The following is a 19355-nucleotide window of genomic DNA, read 5'->3' on the forward strand; positions in this document are numbered from 1 at the left end:
TTTAATCTTGGTTTTTATATATCGTTTGCATTTACAGAAAGATGAAGTTTATTTAAACCTAGTATTGGAATTCATCCCAGAAACAGTGTACAGAGTAGCCCGACATTACAATAAGAGTAAACAAACAATACCAATTCTTTATGTCAAGGTATGTATGAACGACGTTGATAATTAAACCGTAGCCCTCTGAATCCAGACACCGTTGAAGAATTCAGATATTTAAGATAAGAACCTTCCCATGTTTTGCACTTTATTGTGACAAAGTGCATTGTTGAAGTCATGTCAACCAGAACCACTGAGCTGTGATTATGAGCACAGTCATGGTTAAAGTACAACCACCCTGGTTTTCATTCTTGCTACACAGACAAGTCTTATGTTTGCTTTGATAGAAAAGAATAGTGCAACACGTTAAGAGCACTGTGGAATTGCAAAGAAATGCTGGAAATTCTAAGTCATGTGATAAATATTGAGAACTTTTGATATATTTATATTTTTTTGATACATGTATGCATGCCACTGAAGCACATCATCATATATGCTGCAGCCAGTATCAAGCAATTGGTATTATAAATTCAGTGTATATCCATGAGCCGTACATCTCTGTGGTGATATAGATAGCGTAGTGGCATTTCTGGAGATTTTCTTGGCTTCACTCTTGTTTTTGCATGTTTATTCAGTTCAGCCTAGCCGTACATTCCTTGTAGAAAGATTTATAGTAAACCAGTGGTTTTTGTTCATCCAATTACCTGACACCAGGTGTTCTGTACTCAGTCTTTTAATGTAGCCTGCATAAATTTACATCCCTGAAGTGAAGAAGACAAGCGTGTCTCTCGTCTAGAATTTCTAGTTAATCAATCAGGTATACATGGTAAAAATCTTACTTGTTTCCATAAATAAGGCCTACATCACACCCTTGTAGATCGTGAGAACCCCCCCCCCCCATTTTTTCCTCTTTTTTTTGTTTTGTGGGCCTCCCTGGCTTCCTCTTCGTCACTAACACTCGTCTCTTCGTCCCGGTTTTTCTTGCAGTTATACATGTACCAGTTATTCCGTAGTCTAGCCTACATTCACTCATTAGGCATCTGTCATCGGGATATCAAGCCACAGAATCTTCTCTTAGATCCTGAGACGGGGGTACTTAAATTATGCGATTTTGGAAGGTAAGCTGCTTCCCTTTCGATGAGTTCTTTTCTTTTCTTCCCCTTGATTCCAATCGGAGTCGGACGTTTTAAACAGCAAGCGCCTGCGAGACAGAACACCTCGATCCTGTGAACTTTAGCTCTCATACTCGTCTGCTCTCTTACCCCTCCCCAACAAGGCAGGTCACTACCCCTGATATGCCAACCATTTTCACGTAAAGAGAGATAGTTAGACTTGTAGCCTTGAATTTTCATAGCTGATTCACTATTTGACTAGAGAACACAGATAAAATTCATAAAATGGAAAAGATGTAAGATACAAAATGAACCTCTCTTTTTTATGTACAGTACCTGTAGAGCCAGCTATCAGAGCTCTTCTCTTTGCACTTTCTCTCGGGATTTTAAAAAAAAAAAATTGTTGCCACACTGTGTTTTATTAGATCATGCACCTGCCACTGTGGTATTGATTAGACATTTGTATTAAGTCTGTGAATGAAAACTCTTGCGTAGATTGGAGAAATTCAGCGCACCTCTTGGATGTGAACATGAATAAATCTTCAGTTGTAAGTAGTAAGTACAACAAGTAGTGTGTTGTACCGTCTGATAGTACAGAGGCGTGCAGAGATGGATCTACTAACACAGCCAGCCTCAGGCGATGGACTGCTAAAGTGTGCCACTCACACAGTTTGTCTTAGTCCTCGTCTCTGTAGCCCGATCGGAGTCGAGGGGGTTTTGAGTTCACGAATATGCATTTGAACACGACTCTATGTGAGACAGTCTTTGTTAAATAGTGTTTAGTACACATTAGATGATCTGTCATGGTAAGTAAGGTCGACAACGACACAAAAGTCTTCTGGTTAGGAACTGTTTTCTTGTAGGAATGTATCTGGAAGCCAAAATGATTTATTGGAGCTACTTTTCAGTCATATCTGTGTGTGTATATGACACGCAGAACAAAAATGTTCCTACAGATTACAGATGTTTGTCTATCAGTATAGTTCATTTTTGCCAGATATGTGACTGGTCATAAAAGGAAACACATTATAAAAGATCCTTATTTTCTGAACGTGAAGAGTTGTTTCATCTCAGAATGCTCACCCCTCCCCCCATCACTTTTCTATCTCTTCTTTAATCGAACTGAACAATGGTGTAAATTTCGAACAGAAATACAACTGCCCGACGAAACGGCCCTTTCCCAAATCGACTGGGCAGCCGTTATTACGTTAGTTCGCACATACCCATTGACGACAGAAGAAGTAACAGGATTTGATATCTTTCTTATTCTCCTCAGTGCAAAGCTCTTGGTGAAGGGAGAACCTAATGTGGCTTACATTTGCTCCCGGTACTACAGGGCGCCAGAACTTATATTCGGAGCAACAGACTACACGTGTAATATAGGTGAGAGTCTTTTTCTTTCGATACTCGTCAGTTTTGAAACCAGAAAGAAATTTTTTTGCTCAAAGCAAGATTTGAGACAGCCGCAAAGTAATGTAAAGTATTGTGCTTTTACAAATTATGCCAATTTGCATAAATTTCTTCCCAGTTTCCAACTGATCTAAGGGGAGACCTCTTCCCTTTTCCCAGGATTTTGAGATGTGCAGGTAAAGATATGTTCACATGGACACTGTGTGAGAGTCTCCATTGTGTGCCTATAGATATGAATTTTTAGTCTCTTCTAAGATGTTGTTCCGCCCTTGCGAAAGTACCAGTTGACTCATTGTAGGCTTTCCCTCAGTACAGTCTGTCTAGGAGGCCAGGCCAGATGGCAGTTTTTATTTACTTAGAACTAACTAGTGGCAAAAAAAGTACTGGCACACTTGCATTATGTTCAGTTTAACCTTGCTGAAGCCAGGAAAAAAAGAAAATTCTTAAAGTTGATCGACAGAACTCACACCGTGAATTAGTACACATGCTTGACACCTGAACAAAAGATGCTGGGCAACAATCAGTTTCATTTCATTCTTAGAATTACATTTGTATCAGTATTCCACTTTATATGAAACTTGCAAGATTACTTTTAATGTTACTAGAGCAAGCCTGTTAAGGGATGCCTAGCCTCATAATGAGCACATTTGTAGAAAATTTGCCCAACCACTTGAAAGGTAATAATAACTGTCCTTATATATAGATTTACAAAGATGGCTAGGCCTAAGCCAGTGAACTATGAATGTGTCCGAGGCCACCGAGAGAGGACCGATAGCTGTTTTGTTGAAGAAATGTTTCAACATTTCTTGTGCTTTGATGCAACAAGCTACTGTTGCATTGAACATTTCGTGCTGATATTGTTTGCCTGACATCAGACATCAAAATCTAAACGCACATCGGTCTATTTGAACTGTTTACACTGTGTAAGCTAAGCAAAAGCTTTGCTATTGAAGGAAAACCCCTCAAGCTCTGTCCCTTGACCTTGGATCAATTTGCAACGATTCCTGTCAAGTTAGGCAGACAGGAAATGTGAACAGCATTCTCTCGTTGTAACAGTTAGCTCCTACCGAGGTTTTGAGTGCTTTGTGCAGTTCCTCTCAGGAAACAGTTGTCATGATTGTGCAAGCTTGGGTAACCCTTGGCAACGTGGTGAATGCTTAAGGTAGTTTACATACGATTGTACTAGACATTGTACTAGATAGTTTGGCATAAGTAGAAACGAGAGCACACCTCTGATGCAGTGTTGAACGGGTTCTCCTGTCAGACGATTCGTCATAAGGAATTACATTTTTTGCGTGGGAATAGTGAAAGGAATGACCTGCGGTTTATATGGTGATATCCTTCCAACTCTGCAGAGAATAGCATTTCCTGATCAGTGTCAGGCAACTATCCAAATCAACAATGAGAAAATTCCAAAGAAATTATATTGTTTGTTGTAAATGTGGTTTATGATAATATTGTGACATTTACTATGTATGTATATGTTCAGTGTAAGAGAAAGGGTGTTGCAAGTAGGCCAGAGTTGTGTTCCTTTTTGCAATGCTGTACCAGACAGCTGACTAATTTCCCTCAGAAAGGGTTGTTGTAACTTTGCCCTTGAAAGAGTCTCCTGAAAAGAAGACGATATGTATGGTTGCTGTCCCCATAGATCTGTACATTTCTGCTGCATTAAGTAATTAACATGTCTTCGTTGCAGGATAGTTTAAATTTTGTGTTGATTTTGACGTTGTAGTATTCCACTTCCCCCCATGCCACCCTCCCCATGCCACCCTCCCCCACTTTTGTTCCACTTTGCATTGCATAGAGAGTAGACCTTGTATGATCCTGTCCAAGAGCTACGTTCTACTCATGCATGATAACCCTTTAAGCGTAACAATCTCTCTGGTTACAGCCGCCTGATTAAATTAACGAGTCACTGTTTGATCAAGCACAGAAGTTAACGCAGCGTTTAATCGTGTCATTTGCTCGTGTCATTTGCAAACATTCGACACGGACACCTTATACACACGGAATAATAATTGATTTTTCAAAGTGTCAGTACCAGCAGATTTATAAGGTTCTGAATTTTTTTCTGTTGAGTATATAACGTCCACCGTCTCCTGTGTACAAATCTCTTTGCACTTGTTTTACGGCAGCTTGGTATATCTTCCAAACCATTTTGCTATGCATTACCGGATACGTGACATATCTCTGTTCCATTATAGAGATCAGGTATGTAGTAGTACTTGGAGGTTATTAATGGAAATGCTGCAAATTTCACCACTCAAGAATGGGTCATCAATCTTTTGCTTACCTTTTCATCATCTCTGACAGATATTTGGTCCGCTGGCTGTGTGCTGGCTGAGCTACTGTTAGGCCAGCCAATCTTTCCAGGGGATAGTGGTGTGGACCAGCTGGTAGAAATAATCAAGGTACTGGGAACCCCCACCCGGGAGCAGATCTACGAAATGAACCGTAATTACACAGAGTTCAAATTTCCCCAGATCAGGCCACATCCATGGAACAAGGTAATATAAAATATCAATCTTTATTGGTACAATGATCTCTTGTTTTGGTCTGTTGGTTTGTCTGTTTTTCGTTTTTTTTTTGGGGGGGTGGGGGTGCAGGAGATTGGGAGAAGGGGAAATGTTGTTGAATGAAGTTGGGAACATTTTTGATGCACTGTATGTCGGCTTCATGGGCAAGGGGACATTATATTGATTATGATGATGATGATGATTATGATGGTGGTGGTGATGATGATGAATATAAATTACCACAGGACTAGGTAAATTAAACAGGGCAGGTTTAAGCACGAAATGATTAGAATGAATCAAGGAATTATATCAAATTGGTTAAGCCAGGTTGAAGATTACTGCAGAGATGGGTCTTGTTTCACAACGAAGCTGCCAAAGGTTATCATCTTTATGAGCACATGTAGTGTCAACATGGCTATATAATCTACGGCTTGTAAACATTTGGTAGAATTCCATTGGGACTAAAAATAGCCTAGATTAAAAAAAGCAAGCGTTTCTAAAAGATCGTCTAATTATGATGAAAAAGTCAAATAGAAACTGCCTTGTGCTTTGTTTTCATTTGATCAGATACAGGGCTAAACAAACCGTTGTTAACAGGCAGATATCTAGTAGTCAATGTGAGGGTAACTATTAATAATGAAGGGAAGACAATAGGGAACTTTATCCGTCAGAGAACAATAGATACAGGAAGTTATGTAAATGTCATCCAACAGAAATGGTTACTCAGTTCCCTGACAGAGGTGATAAGGATTGATTTTTTTCTTGTTTATTGAACAGAGAGTCAAGTTTGATGGAATAAGTTTAATTCATATATTTACATGACTCTTGCAACTTGTTGACATTGCAATTGAGCCTTTGCCTTCTGGCTCGGTAGTCCAACAGAGCCTTTAATTCTTGACGTATATTGCCGCTGTGTACAGAATGGAGGGTAGTTGCTAAAGTGTGTGACTTGTACAGAAAGTTTTATCAAAGTTAAGATCAGGAGTATGCAGATTGTTATTGTGCAATGAAGGGATAAATCCCACCATAGAGGTAATAAGACATTACTGAATATGAGTAGTGCATTTAGAGATTCCTATTGTGTGCTTACATGGCTGTGTGTGTTTAGGGTGGGGGGGGGAGGGCGGATATGTAATGCTGGAATGGGCTATGTAGGTGATCCCAAGCTATTACTAATGTTGATATTACAGTCAATTTTTGAACTAATCAAGTTAACACTTCAAAACAGGACAGGAAAAAGAAAGAACTTTTGAATAAAGAGTCACGCTAAAATATTCCCCTTCCCTCCCCACCCAACCACCCCAGCTTATGACATTTGAGGTTGGTGTCCATATTACACAGAGCATCAGTACATAAAAATTGTGTATGTAATAAATGACAGTTTAGTTTAACTTTACCATATATACTGAAACTAACAACAGTGTTGGGAGTACAGTAGGTGTCCAGTTAACACAGTTGCAAACTCCCATAAACCTCCTGCGACTTCTACCTAATGAAGATGTGTTGTTTTCATCTACAAAACATGTGTTGTTCACTTAAATGGATATTCGGACCCGAAGCTCATTGTTTGACAAAGACAACAGGCGTTATCTGGATGTACAGATGGCTTACTTCAGTTCATCATTTTGCATCATAGAGATATGAATTTCATAAAACCTTTGTCAAATTTTGCAAATTCCTCTCGGCGATGGCAGAGTCAGTGATATCGGAGGATGATGACGAAACGATGTTAGCATACCAAATGTATCACATGAAAGATAAATGGACAGTGATACTTTGATAAGAAAATTAAATTAAAAAAATGCCATGGGGACATCAGAGACCACTTACTAAGATCTACTTTCATAGAGTAAGGACGGTTTTTTACCTGGTAAAGAAATGTTACTTCCATTTTATTCATATTATTCATTAAGGTTTTCATCTTCACCCCTCAGGTCTTCAGGCCGAGAACTCCGGCTGATTCAATAGACTTGTGCAGTAGGTTACTACAGTACACGCCTAAGACTAGAATCTCTCCCTTACATGCTTGTGCACACAATTTCTTTGACGAACTGAGGCAGCCTACTACAGTGTTACCGAACCACAGGCCTTTGCCGCCATTATTCAACTTCACTTCAGAGGGTGAGTAGTAAAACTTGATCAAATCTTTTTTCCTCTGCCGCAAACTGCCAAGTTCGAAACCCCCGGTTAAAATTCCGTCTCCAGCTGATGAAGATGAGAATGAGTTAAAGAGCGATTGCAACTCCAGTTAGAGAGGACTCTAATCTGCTCGTTCTCTTTTACTACCATCACCCTTCTGTCGGTAGACAACACCCTTTATTCCCTTTGATAGACACCTTCCCTTTAAACCTCATGGTACATTGTTTATCTTGTGTCCTCACATCACATCTCAAAGTTGTCACCTATAAGCAAAGTTTTCTTCGCTCGGCATGACCGGTTTTTGGCCTTCAGAAAGAGATCGTGGCTAAGGAACGACACTTAGAATTATAAATCTACCGAGGTGTGTCTAAATCCTCTCTGTCCCCCTCTCTCTATTTGCAGAGTTGTCGATACAGCCTTCCCTGAACAACATCCTGGTTCCAAGCTCAGCCCGAGAGGACACTCCTCCAACAGCTAGTCAAACCTCCACAGAAAAATCAGGGAACAACGGTGGTTCGTCTCCGAACGGCGCAGCAGGCGGGGCCAACTGAGGAGGGTACATACAATGGACTGAAAAAAGTGATTGGTGGTGAAATGATTACCTCAGATCTCAACACAACAATGTCTCCCCTTCTGCTTCCCAGTCCCACTTCAGGAGGAAAGAGATAAAATGAAAAACAGCAAAAACCCTTCCGGTTGCTTCATCTTCTTTCCTCCCAAACAGTCAAGTAGCTGATTTACATGTACAAATAGTTTTGTTTGTTCTCAACTTTTTTTTTCTCAACTTTTTTTCTTCTTTTTTCCCCGTTTTTTATTCACTGTAAACACACGAGTCAACATATTGTATAGCTGTTAAATAATCCATGATTACTAATCCAACTACATTCTTTCTACTCTGAAGATTTTTTTTGTTTTCCTCTCTCTCTCTCTCTCCTTTCAAAATTGAAGAAACAATGAATCCTTTTGTTTTTTTTACGATCGTACGGTAGCACCGTACTGTGGCATAGATTAATTTAATAATCCTGAGGTTTTTCAAAATTGTCCTAGGATTTACGGTAGCCTACACCATCACCTAAAGAGAAAAAAATAGTCACAAAAAAGAACGAAAATAAAAAATAAAAAAAAATAATTGGATGACATATTGTTACCTCCAAGTTACACCCCTAACCCTTTATTAGGAGGGTTCAGTTGGTGGTAGTGATCTCATTATCAACATGTAGCAAATCTTGGACAAATGTTGCCCCCTCTCCCCACCCCACTCCCTCCATAAAGGAGGGGGGTGGATGGGAGGAAGGCATATAGAGACTGTAATCACACCCTGGATAAAGTTTGTTTTCATATATACTCAAAGCTTTCTATTCAGTTCAGCACATATACTAGCTTTGTAAAACTGTGAAGAAAATCTTGCACTTGTCAACCTCAATACTGCGCAAATTCATTAATTCAGTTTGTATCTTAGTGTAAAAAGTGCTGCTTCTCAAGAAGGTTTTTCTCTCTCAGAAAGGGAAAAAAGAAGATGTTCATATCCCGGAATGCTTTGATTAAATCTCCTCATGTGATGGTTTTCACAGCCTGAACAAATCTTCAATCTTAAACCAGTCTCTGAAATTTTTTTTTGAAGAAAAACATAGATACATTACATCATTAAATATACAGTTTCTTGGTTGTGTGTCTTTTAGAAGTGGGTTGACTAAAAGTGACCTTCTTAACAGGAAAGTTGAATTTACACTCTGGATGAACAACTTTCTCTCTCTAATGTCTATACACACAGTCCCAGTAAGGAGAGTTACAAAGAAGACGCTTAAAGTCCCCCCTCCCCCCCCCCCCCGCTTGGCTAGGCATATGTGGGCCTTGTTTTTTCAGGATTGCAACAACAGCTTTAGAAATGAATGGCTACCTTATTCAACATTTTGAGCTATGGTTAAATAAAGTGGGTCAACTTGCAATGACCCCGCTGGAATGAATTTTGAGAATACACCCTGGAAATGACTTACATTACCCAAGTTTTGCCACTTCAATTGCCATGTCAGGTTTGTGCTCACAGATAGAGAGAGGGATAACAACAATGGTGGACCCCCCCCCTACCCACCCACCTAACTTGCTTAATTTTAACTCAAATATTTAGTAGGCTAAGGCCACGGCATGTTACGACTTGGTCTCTATGCGTACGGTTCTAGTACGTTTCACGCTATGGTCGATTGAATATTCATGTATGCAAATTCGATCCTGACATTTTAGTCGTCAGGAATTAAGACGTTTCATTCAGCTCCGTTTGAAGCAGGAAAAGAATAAAAATATGTAGTAATGATCTCTTTTTTTTTTTTTCGGATTAGCTGTAGAATTGAAACCAGTATTGTAAAGTAATTCTAGAAAGGAGAAAAAAAATGTTGTAAATGAGAAATATTTTTAATGCGTACTCGAATAGAGAGGACGGTATGCGGAAGGGGTGTTATCCGCCCCTCCTAACGAAGTGATCTTATCGGGTTGTACTATTGTAAATGAGAGGGGTGTGACCTTATCACCACCCCCGCCAGTGGTCATTTTATCGTCGATCTTGTAATATTTGCTTTTATTTCGAGACAAAGGCTGATGCATCAAAAGTATGTTATTTAGTAAGGTATAATTCTCTTCATTCTTTTTTTTGTCTTTTTTTTTGGTGTAGACTTGAATATTTTTTAAATCTACTGGTTTTGTTTTCTTTTCATATGAGATGGAACCGGCACTCTGTGTTTGCAAAAAAACTAACAAATTGCGTCGTCATGGTAACACGGAGTAAAGTTTTAATCCGATGGAGTGAGTTCTGCCCCATTAGCTTATCGTAATGGATTTTTTTTTTTTTTTTTTTTTTTTTTAAGGCAACAGGGGTTTCCTTCCACTGCGGCAACCACTGCTGCTGCAAGGATTCATTCGCTTGAATTGTCTTGAAATCATTTTTGCCACAATAACAATTGTCCTAAGATTGCATTGTTTTACATTTTGCATGTTTGCTTCCTGGTTTCGAATATAATCCCAGTGATAGAATGTTACAGTTAGTCGTCTCATCATTAGTGACCGTTTTTCTTTATTTTTGACATCTCTCGTGGTAAAATTGGCAGTGCTATCTCGGTGAATAGGGTGGTATTGGTGTGAGGAAAAAAAATGACACTTTTTGTGTGGAATAGCTTAACAAGTTCCTGTGAGAAAAAACCTGGTCGGTGGTATTTTGTCAAGATTTTATTTAAATTTTTTTTTTTTTTTTTTAAAAGTTGGATTGAGATAATTAATTCGTCAGCGAGAATCTTCGGTCAAAACGACTGGACTTTGAGACTGGCGTGATTTTGAATGATTCTGGTGTCAAAGTAACATTTTAGATGGCTTCATTGATTCTAAGAGTACATTTTTGATCTGGAAGTCAGTGGATTTACTCTGTTGGTGAACGTTCTGCGGTATATTTTCACATCCCTCCTCGAAGAACAACGATGCAACCTATATACAACCTCAAATTCCTAGCAAGATTCACTTTATTGATTTACTAAATTCACTTAATAAATGCAGTCTGTTTAAGTTGAAGTACATTATATAGTGTAGGGGTTCATGGCCAGATGGGTATAAAGTAACTGTCATTAAACTAGGTGAAAATATGTCTTGCTTCTTAACTATCTCCAGAGCTGCTAAAAATGGGTAGGGAGGAAAATGAGGGAAAGGGGGTAGGGGGGATGTGGGGAAGCTGTTGGGGGAGAGCATACCCTTCTAGAATTGGCTCCCTCTTGGAATAAATGATGTTTCTTTTTCAACATAGCATGACTTAGATAATCTAGATTTGTGTTTCTACTATTGTGTCTCTATTATTCTTATCGATATACTCAAGATTGAATAACAACGTAGTGAATGAAGATACAGACAGTAACAATAACCTGGTCAGTAGGGTATTCTGTGGAAAGGGGGGCTGGAGGGTGGGTAGGGTGGAGAGAAAGAACAATGGAACTCCTTTGTTATTGGGAATCTGAGTAACATACCACACTAATTGTAAAGTTGTCCTGAGTCATCCATGGACCATTTCAGTATTTTATATGATTGTGTTTCACTGGTCATTATGCATACCAAATTGATATGCTCTGTCTATTAATGGGAGAGGGTGTGAGGGGGATGGGGGGTTGAGGGTGCAAAGATGATGATACAGACATAACAGCAGCAGACTAACAGATTTTAAGGGTCCTCACTCTTATCCTCTCGTCAATCGTCTTTACTTCCATCTAATGAGCATGCACACATTGTTAAATTTAAAATCTCCTCCCTCGTGGCCTGATGCCTTTTACCCTGTCGCTGCCTCTCTTTGAGAATTTGGGATAGAACGATGCCGGTCAGAGATGTGCAAGAATCAACATCAAAGGAAAACCGGGTGTAGATAACCTGTCGACGAAACGTTAGCATGGTTCTTGCAGTTGTGTGTATGGGTTTGCATCATTAAGTGGCAGCAAATACATAATTCTTTTTGGAAGGTTAGATTATGAAGAAGATTCCAGTGGACTTTGGAAGTTGTGTCTGTTTATTCTTATGGAGAAAACCTTTTGCATTGGGAGTGTGGCTTGTGCATTTCGACTGTGATTATCTGCATGGACAGAAGGCGTATGTCGCCTTGTGGGGAAGGCTAGACGGATGTTGAAATAATACGTTGCACGAGGAAAAGCTGAATGGGGGGGGGAGGGGGCATCATGAATGAAGGTAGGGTGTTCGATTATTGCATTGTGATGATAAACGTTGCATTTTGGGAGAAAACATTGCTTTAGAATGAAATGTCACATTTTTTTTTTTTTTTAAATGTTGTGGCATGGACTCCAGTTTCAAAACTTGTAAAGCTTCAATAACGTCTCTATCAAGAATCCATTTTATTTGCAGCTTTTAAAAATTTTAATTTTCCCAAAGTATTACATTGATTGTACACAACAACAACAACAAAAACCTATCTTCTCACTGACTGAAACCTGTACCTTTTAATGAAATGAAGGAAAGAGATGAAATTCAGTTGAAATATTTCAATCTTTGTTGCTACTATTTTGATGAAGAATCAATTATTTTTCATCCATACCAAATACGATTTGATACACTTTTCAACCATTTGCTTTCTTGCAAGGAGGTCTGAGATGTTTTGAAACAAGGTTACTTCTTCTTTTCTTCTCTCTTTCTTTCTGTCTTTGAATAAATAGTTTGACAAATCAGATTTTAAAAGTCCCGACAGTATGATGGTGTTTTTGTGTATAATTTCCATAGTGCTCTTCCTCATATTGTTTTATCCCTGGTCCCCCTGTGTAGGGGACAAAAGTTAGTGTGTAACTTCCCCCTCTCCCATGTGCAGTTGCAAAGCAGTGTATGGACTTTGGAGTCTAAGCATTTTATTATTATTTTTTGGGCTATTTCCCAGTTTGGTGTTTTGCTCAGACTGGTTGGCATGGAGATATATGAGATATTAGAGTAGTTAGAAATGTTGCATTTTGTATCTTCGAGCAGTTGTCAATTTTCAACGTGGGAATACATGGATTTTCACTGCTGTGATAGTCTAGGGTGCCTCTACTATTGCCACATGTCGATTTGGTATCAAGTTTGTGCAAATAACATTTTTGACTGTCTATTAGTTAAAAGGTTTTTTTTTTTTCACAGTCTAACCATAACTTTAAGATGACAGCCCCATTCAGATTTGGTCAAATTTCTCTTTAATGTTCTGTACAGATAGTTAATAAATAGAATTAAAAGTAAGGTGTAATCGAAGTATTTGCAAAGATGCATATTGCTACCAATGTGCTAATTTTTTGTTAATCTGGGAAATGTATACATAATGTCTTGTGAAGGGATATTGGGTTTGAGCTGGCTTAAGTTACCGACAGTATTCACCCCAGATTAAAAATCAAAAGATTGTGACTTTTAAAGCTTCCCCTCGCCCTCCACCACCACCCCCCCCTCCCCCAAAGATTCACGTTAGTGTCTTATCACACACAATATCAACCGTTAAAAACTATCCGCTAAGAATACGACTAAAACTGATGTAGAATTTTATGTTTTATCCTGAACATAATTTTTGGCTATTAGTTTTTCCAATGTTCTGACAGGCTTTTGTCTCCAAATTCATTCTTTGAAATGTGAAATTCTTTGCGCAGTTAAGCGCTTCCTAGATTCGTACTTTGTTCAACAGATGCCTGAATAAAGTATCCACTTGTCAGTTTGGGTTGTTAACAAAATGTAACGAATTCCTCCCATTATAAGTTAAAAATTGTTTCCCATTTTAGCATCAGTGTTTTGTGTTTCTTGACTTGCCTTAACACCAAGATAAGTAAAATTAATTCCGTTTTCTCCCTTCATGTTTTATGATATTTTGATTATTTTTTTATTAACCTTTTTTTGTTAATTCAATGTTTGGGGTGAATACTGTTTTCTCATTTTAAAATTCTTATCTACTGAATTTTATCGTAACCTTTCCAAGAATGGTAGCACCCATAAGTCAAGAATCTCATGTCTTATTTCATATTTTTTAAGTATAATATTTTAGGGGCTTTTTTCTTGTTCACTTACTTTATATCTTTGTTTTTAGCAATCAGGTTGGTGTGTTCATATATTCTTTGATAGCAGAAACATAGAGTTAAACTTTGGTCACAGGTTTAGATATTTAAAAAAAAAAATTGTTCTAGTAACTTTTAAGTCTTAAGAGAGGTCCGTTCGATTTTCAAAGTATTCTTGTGATAAGCAACTCATTTGCATATCAAACAGTGACTTATGAAAATAGGGCATTCTTTACCCTATATAAGTGGTCTCTTCCTGTATTTTGTATAAATTTTTTTTCTTCAGGAAGATTCCATTTACCATAAGAGGGTGAGCAGTGTTCTGAATGGTGAATGTTGGTGTGTTATAAATTAAATGTTGTAATATATTCTTACCCATGTTGAATCAGACCAACCAACGGTTTTGTCCGAAGATATCTTGCATTTTGTCAATAAAATTCAAGAAATATTACAAACGCAAAATGTGATTTGTTTTCAATTCATGTTCTATAAACAATTTTTTTTTTTTTTTTGGAATGGACCAAAACTTGTTGCAGTGCATGTGGATCTAAGCTCTTCAATTCAGATATCCTTGGGTATTCATTTTTCTCCGACAATAGTTGATATAGTTTGGTCAATTATCCATGTGATTTGTAACTACTCAAATACCAAAGATATGCCCACAGTGGAAGTAAACATACTATCGGGGGTTATGTTTAGGATTTATCCTTTAGGCTTTCCTGAGTGGCTTTTTCTTAAACAGCAGCCTATCGCGGCAATACATTTAACCGGTAATCACGAGACTTTTGTTCCTGCTAAATTTCGCATTTTCTTTCTCAAAACGTTCAAATACTCTTGAGGTCTTCTAGTAAAAGAAGTGCAAAAATATTTCTCTTCTGGGTTAAGATTCGATTTAACTTTATGTTTTAACACCACTGTCCTTAGAGCTACCAAATGCGTTTCACTGCCCTCATCTAAACATTTATCTTTTAACTTTTCTATAATTTTATGGAGTTCTTCAACGTCTGTCTTCATTTTGACTAATCCATAATCTCTTATTTTCCGCCATAAGGTCTCATTAAATTGGCGATACAGAAACATGTCGCCTGCATTCCAAATCGATAAATTTTTCTGTAGTTCTGCCGATAATTCAGTTACCTCATAATCGGCGCGTGCATTTAGTTTGAAATAGGCCACATCTTCTAAGTTCCAGCAGAGATGCTCTTTTAACAATATCAGTGATTCGTCAAAATATTCAGAAATTACCACATGTCCAAAATTCCTCTCAATTTCTATTGCTTTCTGCCGTATTTTAGACCAGTTTCGCAAGTCCGCCTTCTGTAGTCCCAAATCGTATAACATTGGATTGACTCCAGCTTGTTTTCTTTGCTTTCCTGTAGTGTGGAGGCTTTCAAGGTAATACTTTTCGGGATTCTCGGCAAATTCTTCTATCGCTTTGTGGAATCGATTAGGAAATTTGTAGTACTTATACAGACTCTCATACTGCGTGGTTGGATGACGCAGCGATGTGATGTAGAACGAATTGACAGGCATTACATCGAGGAATGCTGTTAAAAGAATAAGATAACAAACACAAAAGATGGAAATCCAAGAAACTTTTACGATTTATTATTAATACATTCTAGAGGTTTAAAGTGAAAACTTTCGAATATTTGTTAAGGAAATGTGTTTTTAAAATCAAGGCTATAATATCAGTATCTTCATTGGAAAGTTCCTTCCATCATTGACTCACCGACGTGCACCTCTTCCCCAAAATTTTGTGAAAATTCTCAAAATACACCCTCCCCCCCCCCCCCGCCCCATTCCCTTTTTATAGGTGTGCATTGCAAGTTTAGTAAATCAGAAAGTGCCGTTTTGTTATAATAAAAAAATAATAATTAATTACATAAACTCGAATATGGTAGTGTCCTTTAATGAAAACATCATTGATACTTTTTGTTCAAAAATAGGTCAATGTTCTTTTATCTATAAACATCCTAATACTTTCTATCTTAATAAATACCGTAAATTAAAATCTTATATAAGTATGCCAAAAATAGAAGTCTTGGCAATTATAAAAGTTAATATAGGAAAGAATTCTACTTTCCTTTCTACTATTATTTCTAAGGTTAGATGAGGAGGGGGAGGGGTGGGGAGGTTGGAACAATGTTCGAATAGAATGCCGTTCTATAAAGCCAAGCATTGCTTGTCTCTTTTCACATGAATAATTTAAAAACTTTATACCTTTTCTGTTGTAACGAGCGTGATTGGCAAGAATGTTGAAATGGGTTATGTTCGGGAATTGCATCACAAACGATTCCTTGAAGAGGTAAGGAGTACCAAAGTAGTTGTCGCCGCTAGGTAGGGCAAAGGTCAAGTTATTCCGATCACCATAACGATAAAGAATGTTCTGTAGAGTAGAACTTCCGGTCTTGTGGGTCTTCAGAAGGACAATGTTCCTCTGTGGTTGGCAAGTACCTTCTTCTTCTTTAACAGGATTGTTAACGGCTGCCCTCTTTTTACCTTCTCTCGAGTATTTATTGAGGTAGTACAGGATTTCTTCAACACCAGCTCTGCGGATTGGAAATCTGAGGTAATAATATGTTTTTATTTGATCAGGATTAAACAATTGAACAATAGACATGATAGTCTGTAACCTCAACATAGGTTGACATCATTGTTTATATAGTACACGGAAAAAAATATATATAAAATACCTGGTCTCTGAAGTAGGCCTATACGTTTTCGTTTGCAATGTGTACGATGAGATGATGAAAAGTATGATCGTTGCCAAACTTGCAAACGTTGATAATAAAAGGTAAGGCTTTAATCTCCTCATGAACTTGATCATCCTTGAACAAAGCAAATGACTCCAAGAGCGGCAGACTTGTGATCAACCTGTGAAGCATAAGATCAGTAAATGTCTTCACATATTATATTTAAAACCCAACTTGCATTAATTTCCTAGCCTATAGACCTATACAATACTGTTTCATATGATATATATGTATAGGCTACACATATAGCCTTAACGATTTATTGTTTTTGTTTTTTTCTCCTTACTTTATAAATACCAACACGGGCGAAAGTTGGTGTTATATGCTGCCAATACAGTTTTGAAGGGACAAAGAGAGATAATGAGAAATAAAAATACAACTTTGAATCAAGTAGGCTAATGTTTGTATATAAAAAAAAAAAAAAAAAAAGGATGTGCATATAGGAAGCGCCGACATTTCAAATGTGGTCACATGACTTCGTAGCGTATGAATCTCATGATACGACGGTTTTAGACATAAACCGAGACCTTCCCTTGAAAACGTGTCAGTTGTTCATTTAATTTAATGGTGCATTTAATGGTGCATATTTGTTCGCTACACCTATACATAAAGTGTGACAATCGTGACGGTCATCATGTTTTGGCCCCCACATTTTTATATATACTAAACATTGTTAGAGGTTTTCAAAGGTACTTTCCTAAAGAGGTTCTGGGTCGTGTCCCTGGTTGGTATATTCCACTATTAAGAGAGGGGTGTTTTGTATTTGTGTAGCGTCTAACACAGCCGTTGTTTTTGTCGTTCTCTCATATTGTTTTTGAGAACGACACCTAAGTCATATCCCTAACCTGTATTAAGTTTAGTGAATTATTATTATTATTTATATTATTAATACAGCTGACCTTTGCCGATCATTTTACCAATGTTAAACTCGTCGCCAATCTATACTATCGAATGGTATAGTCCAAAATAAAACAGACCCCGGCAACGAGTGGGACTTAATTGATCCGATTCTGATCCTATCCCAGTCTTTCACAGATTCAGAAGTGTTAAAAAAAAAACACACAATTAAATGCCTCAGTTTGTATCATTACGGTTTGATTGGCAGTAAAACGCTTATTGAAATTTGATAAGGGGTGATCATAATCACAATTTCTATGATATATTTTGCGAGCAACACAGCTGACCGCAGTTGTCTATCAGAAAGGAAAACTGTCGTCTGTAGATTCTAGATATAGACTACTCTGACACGTGCAGTTGCAAAGTACAGTAGGATACCGTACGATAACACTGTATCATGTGTCTTGCTCTGATTGGGCTGATCAGATGTAGTCAGACAGATTTAAGAAATGCCCTGAATGAACGCTCCGTCCCCCCCCCCCCCCCAACCCCTCACATTGGTGTATTCGCCACTGATATTTGCAGTAGTTTGGCGTAGAGAAGGCCTAGGCCTATATCGAATACTATCGAATACAGAGTTGTTCACAATTAACAATTCATAATCATGGACGTTAAATATGAATCTAAGAGACTGACTTTGGTCAGCTTGCGGCTTTGATAAGCCAATGAGGCTTCTTCGCGAGTTCCTGCTTGCAGGAGGATCTGAAATACATATACATACAATACTTACCGTACCAAAACATCACACAACGCTATATAAAGAATCCATTGCCAACAATCGCTGCTGAACATATTCTGACGTGTAAAAAATGACCCTGTATACCGCCTGATCAAATCGCGGTGCTGGTAACTGCAATGCACACACCGAGATATGTTGGCAGTTAACCACATTCTTCCATGTTATACAATGGTTACGGTTCTCGCGAAAAAAAAAGATAGGTAGTTACGAATCCGTACATCAAACCAAAAATACACACAAAACTGAATCCATGCATACGCACAGTAGTCAAGTTCGATATACATATGTTTTAAGAATTCTCACCCACTAAATGGAATAGGTACGAACGCAAACGGACTCAGGTACAGCTATAGTTGCTCACCGATGCGTGTCTTCAGATCTTTTATTTCTGAATCGAAATCGGCAAACAATTTATACCAAAGTCTTACCAATAAAGGGGGTTACCAATACATCCAGAACAGACACCGGACACTTTCCGGTTGGAATGACATCTGCAAAAAAAAGAAAAGAAGAAAGATGGTTGTATAAAAAGAAATCGGTGAAGGTTATTTGTTACGGTCTATATATTGAAGGTATATATTGCCTGTGGTATAACGGCACGTCCTATCAGGCCGGACATCCCATGCATGACGTCACAATATCGAGGCCTATGATTTTATATTAGGGCTAAGCTATAACCTAACGTTATACTTACACATTTCGTACAGTACATGTGCCAGCATGTGATGGTGGTATATTACCGGAATAATAACTATATGAATTCAGCCAACTGCTACTTCAACTTCATTCTGTATAATTAGTTGCTGCTGTCATGGTACTAGGGAATATCATCACGTGCACTATCACTAAAACGTTGGTGACATGGTGGTATGCGCGAAAACGTGTGTATTGTCGATACTACTAAGCAGGCTACTATCCTATATAATTATCGGTAGTTTGGTACGTATACCTGGTATGGTAGTGCAGTATAGGTTAGGCTCGCGCTGTAGATGTCACGTCCGCTTACAGGGCGTGTACGTACGGGGCTTACATGGCGACCGCAATTTCCACATATTTTGTGTGAGAGAAAGATCCTTACCCCAGTACCGTATATATGAGAACATAGAATTGTAGAGCTGATTATTTACAGCTAGGTCATATTTGCACACCGTAGGCTATTATAGTTTCCTTTGAATTTATAGTGTTTAGTGTGAAATTTAACACCTTTGACAACCTTT

The 19355-nt window shown here is 38.1% G+C and overlaps 2 protein-coding genes across 7 annotated transcripts in view; one reads left to right on the top strand and one right to left on the bottom strand.

Moving 5' to 3' along the window:
- The window catches only part of LOC139977252 (glycogen synthase kinase-3 beta-like), a 40225-nt gene extending 27377 nt beyond the window's left edge, over nt 1-12848 (top strand). For all 3 annotated transcript variants that reach the window (XM_071986532.1, XM_071986531.1, XM_071986529.1), the window contains 6 exons: nt 38-148; nt 1030-1160; nt 2431-2537; nt 4878-5071; nt 7015-7201; nt 7622-12848. In XM_071986532.1, the coding sequence (XP_071842633.1) occupies nt 38-148; nt 1030-1160; nt 2431-2537; nt 4878-5071; nt 7015-7201; nt 7622-7770 (879 nt within the window). In that variant the 3' untranslated portion in view covers nt 7771-12848. The remainder of the gene's footprint in view (nt 1-37; nt 149-1029; nt 1161-2430; nt 2538-4877; nt 5072-7014; nt 7202-7621) is intronic.
- On the bottom strand, nt 11987-18990 carry LOC139977253 (galactosylceramide sulfotransferase-like). Of its 4 annotated transcripts, XM_071986534.1 has the most exons (5): nt 18833-18990; nt 18567-18629; nt 16443-16623; nt 15970-16313; nt 11987-15293 (listed from the first exon to the last, which is right to left on the bottom strand). In XM_071986534.1, the coding sequence occupies exons 3-5, from the start codon at nt 16574-16576 to the stop codon at nt 14521-14523; spliced, it is 1251 nt and encodes a 416-aa protein (XP_071842635.1). In that variant the 5' UTR covers nt 16577-16623; nt 18567-18629; nt 18833-18990; the 3' UTR covers nt 11987-14520. The 4 variants fall into 4 exon arrangements, with proteins under 4 accessions (XP_071842635.1, XP_071842637.1, XP_071842638.1 ...); XM_071986536.1 differs by lacking the exon at nt 18833-18990 and having other exon boundaries at nt 18442-18567; XM_071986537.1 differs by lacking the exons at nt 18567-18629; nt 18833-18990 and adding an exon at nt 18130-18435 and having other exon boundaries at nt 15970-16298.
- Between the last annotated feature and the right edge of the window lie 365 nt (nt 18991-19355).

Source organism: Apostichopus japonicus, chromosome 12 (assembly GCF_037975245.1).
Source record: "Apostichopus japonicus isolate 1M-3 chromosome 12, ASM3797524v1, whole genome shotgun sequence".
Classification (NCBI taxonomy): Eukaryota; Metazoa; Echinodermata; class Holothuroidea; order Aspidochirotida; family Stichopodidae; genus Apostichopus; species Apostichopus japonicus.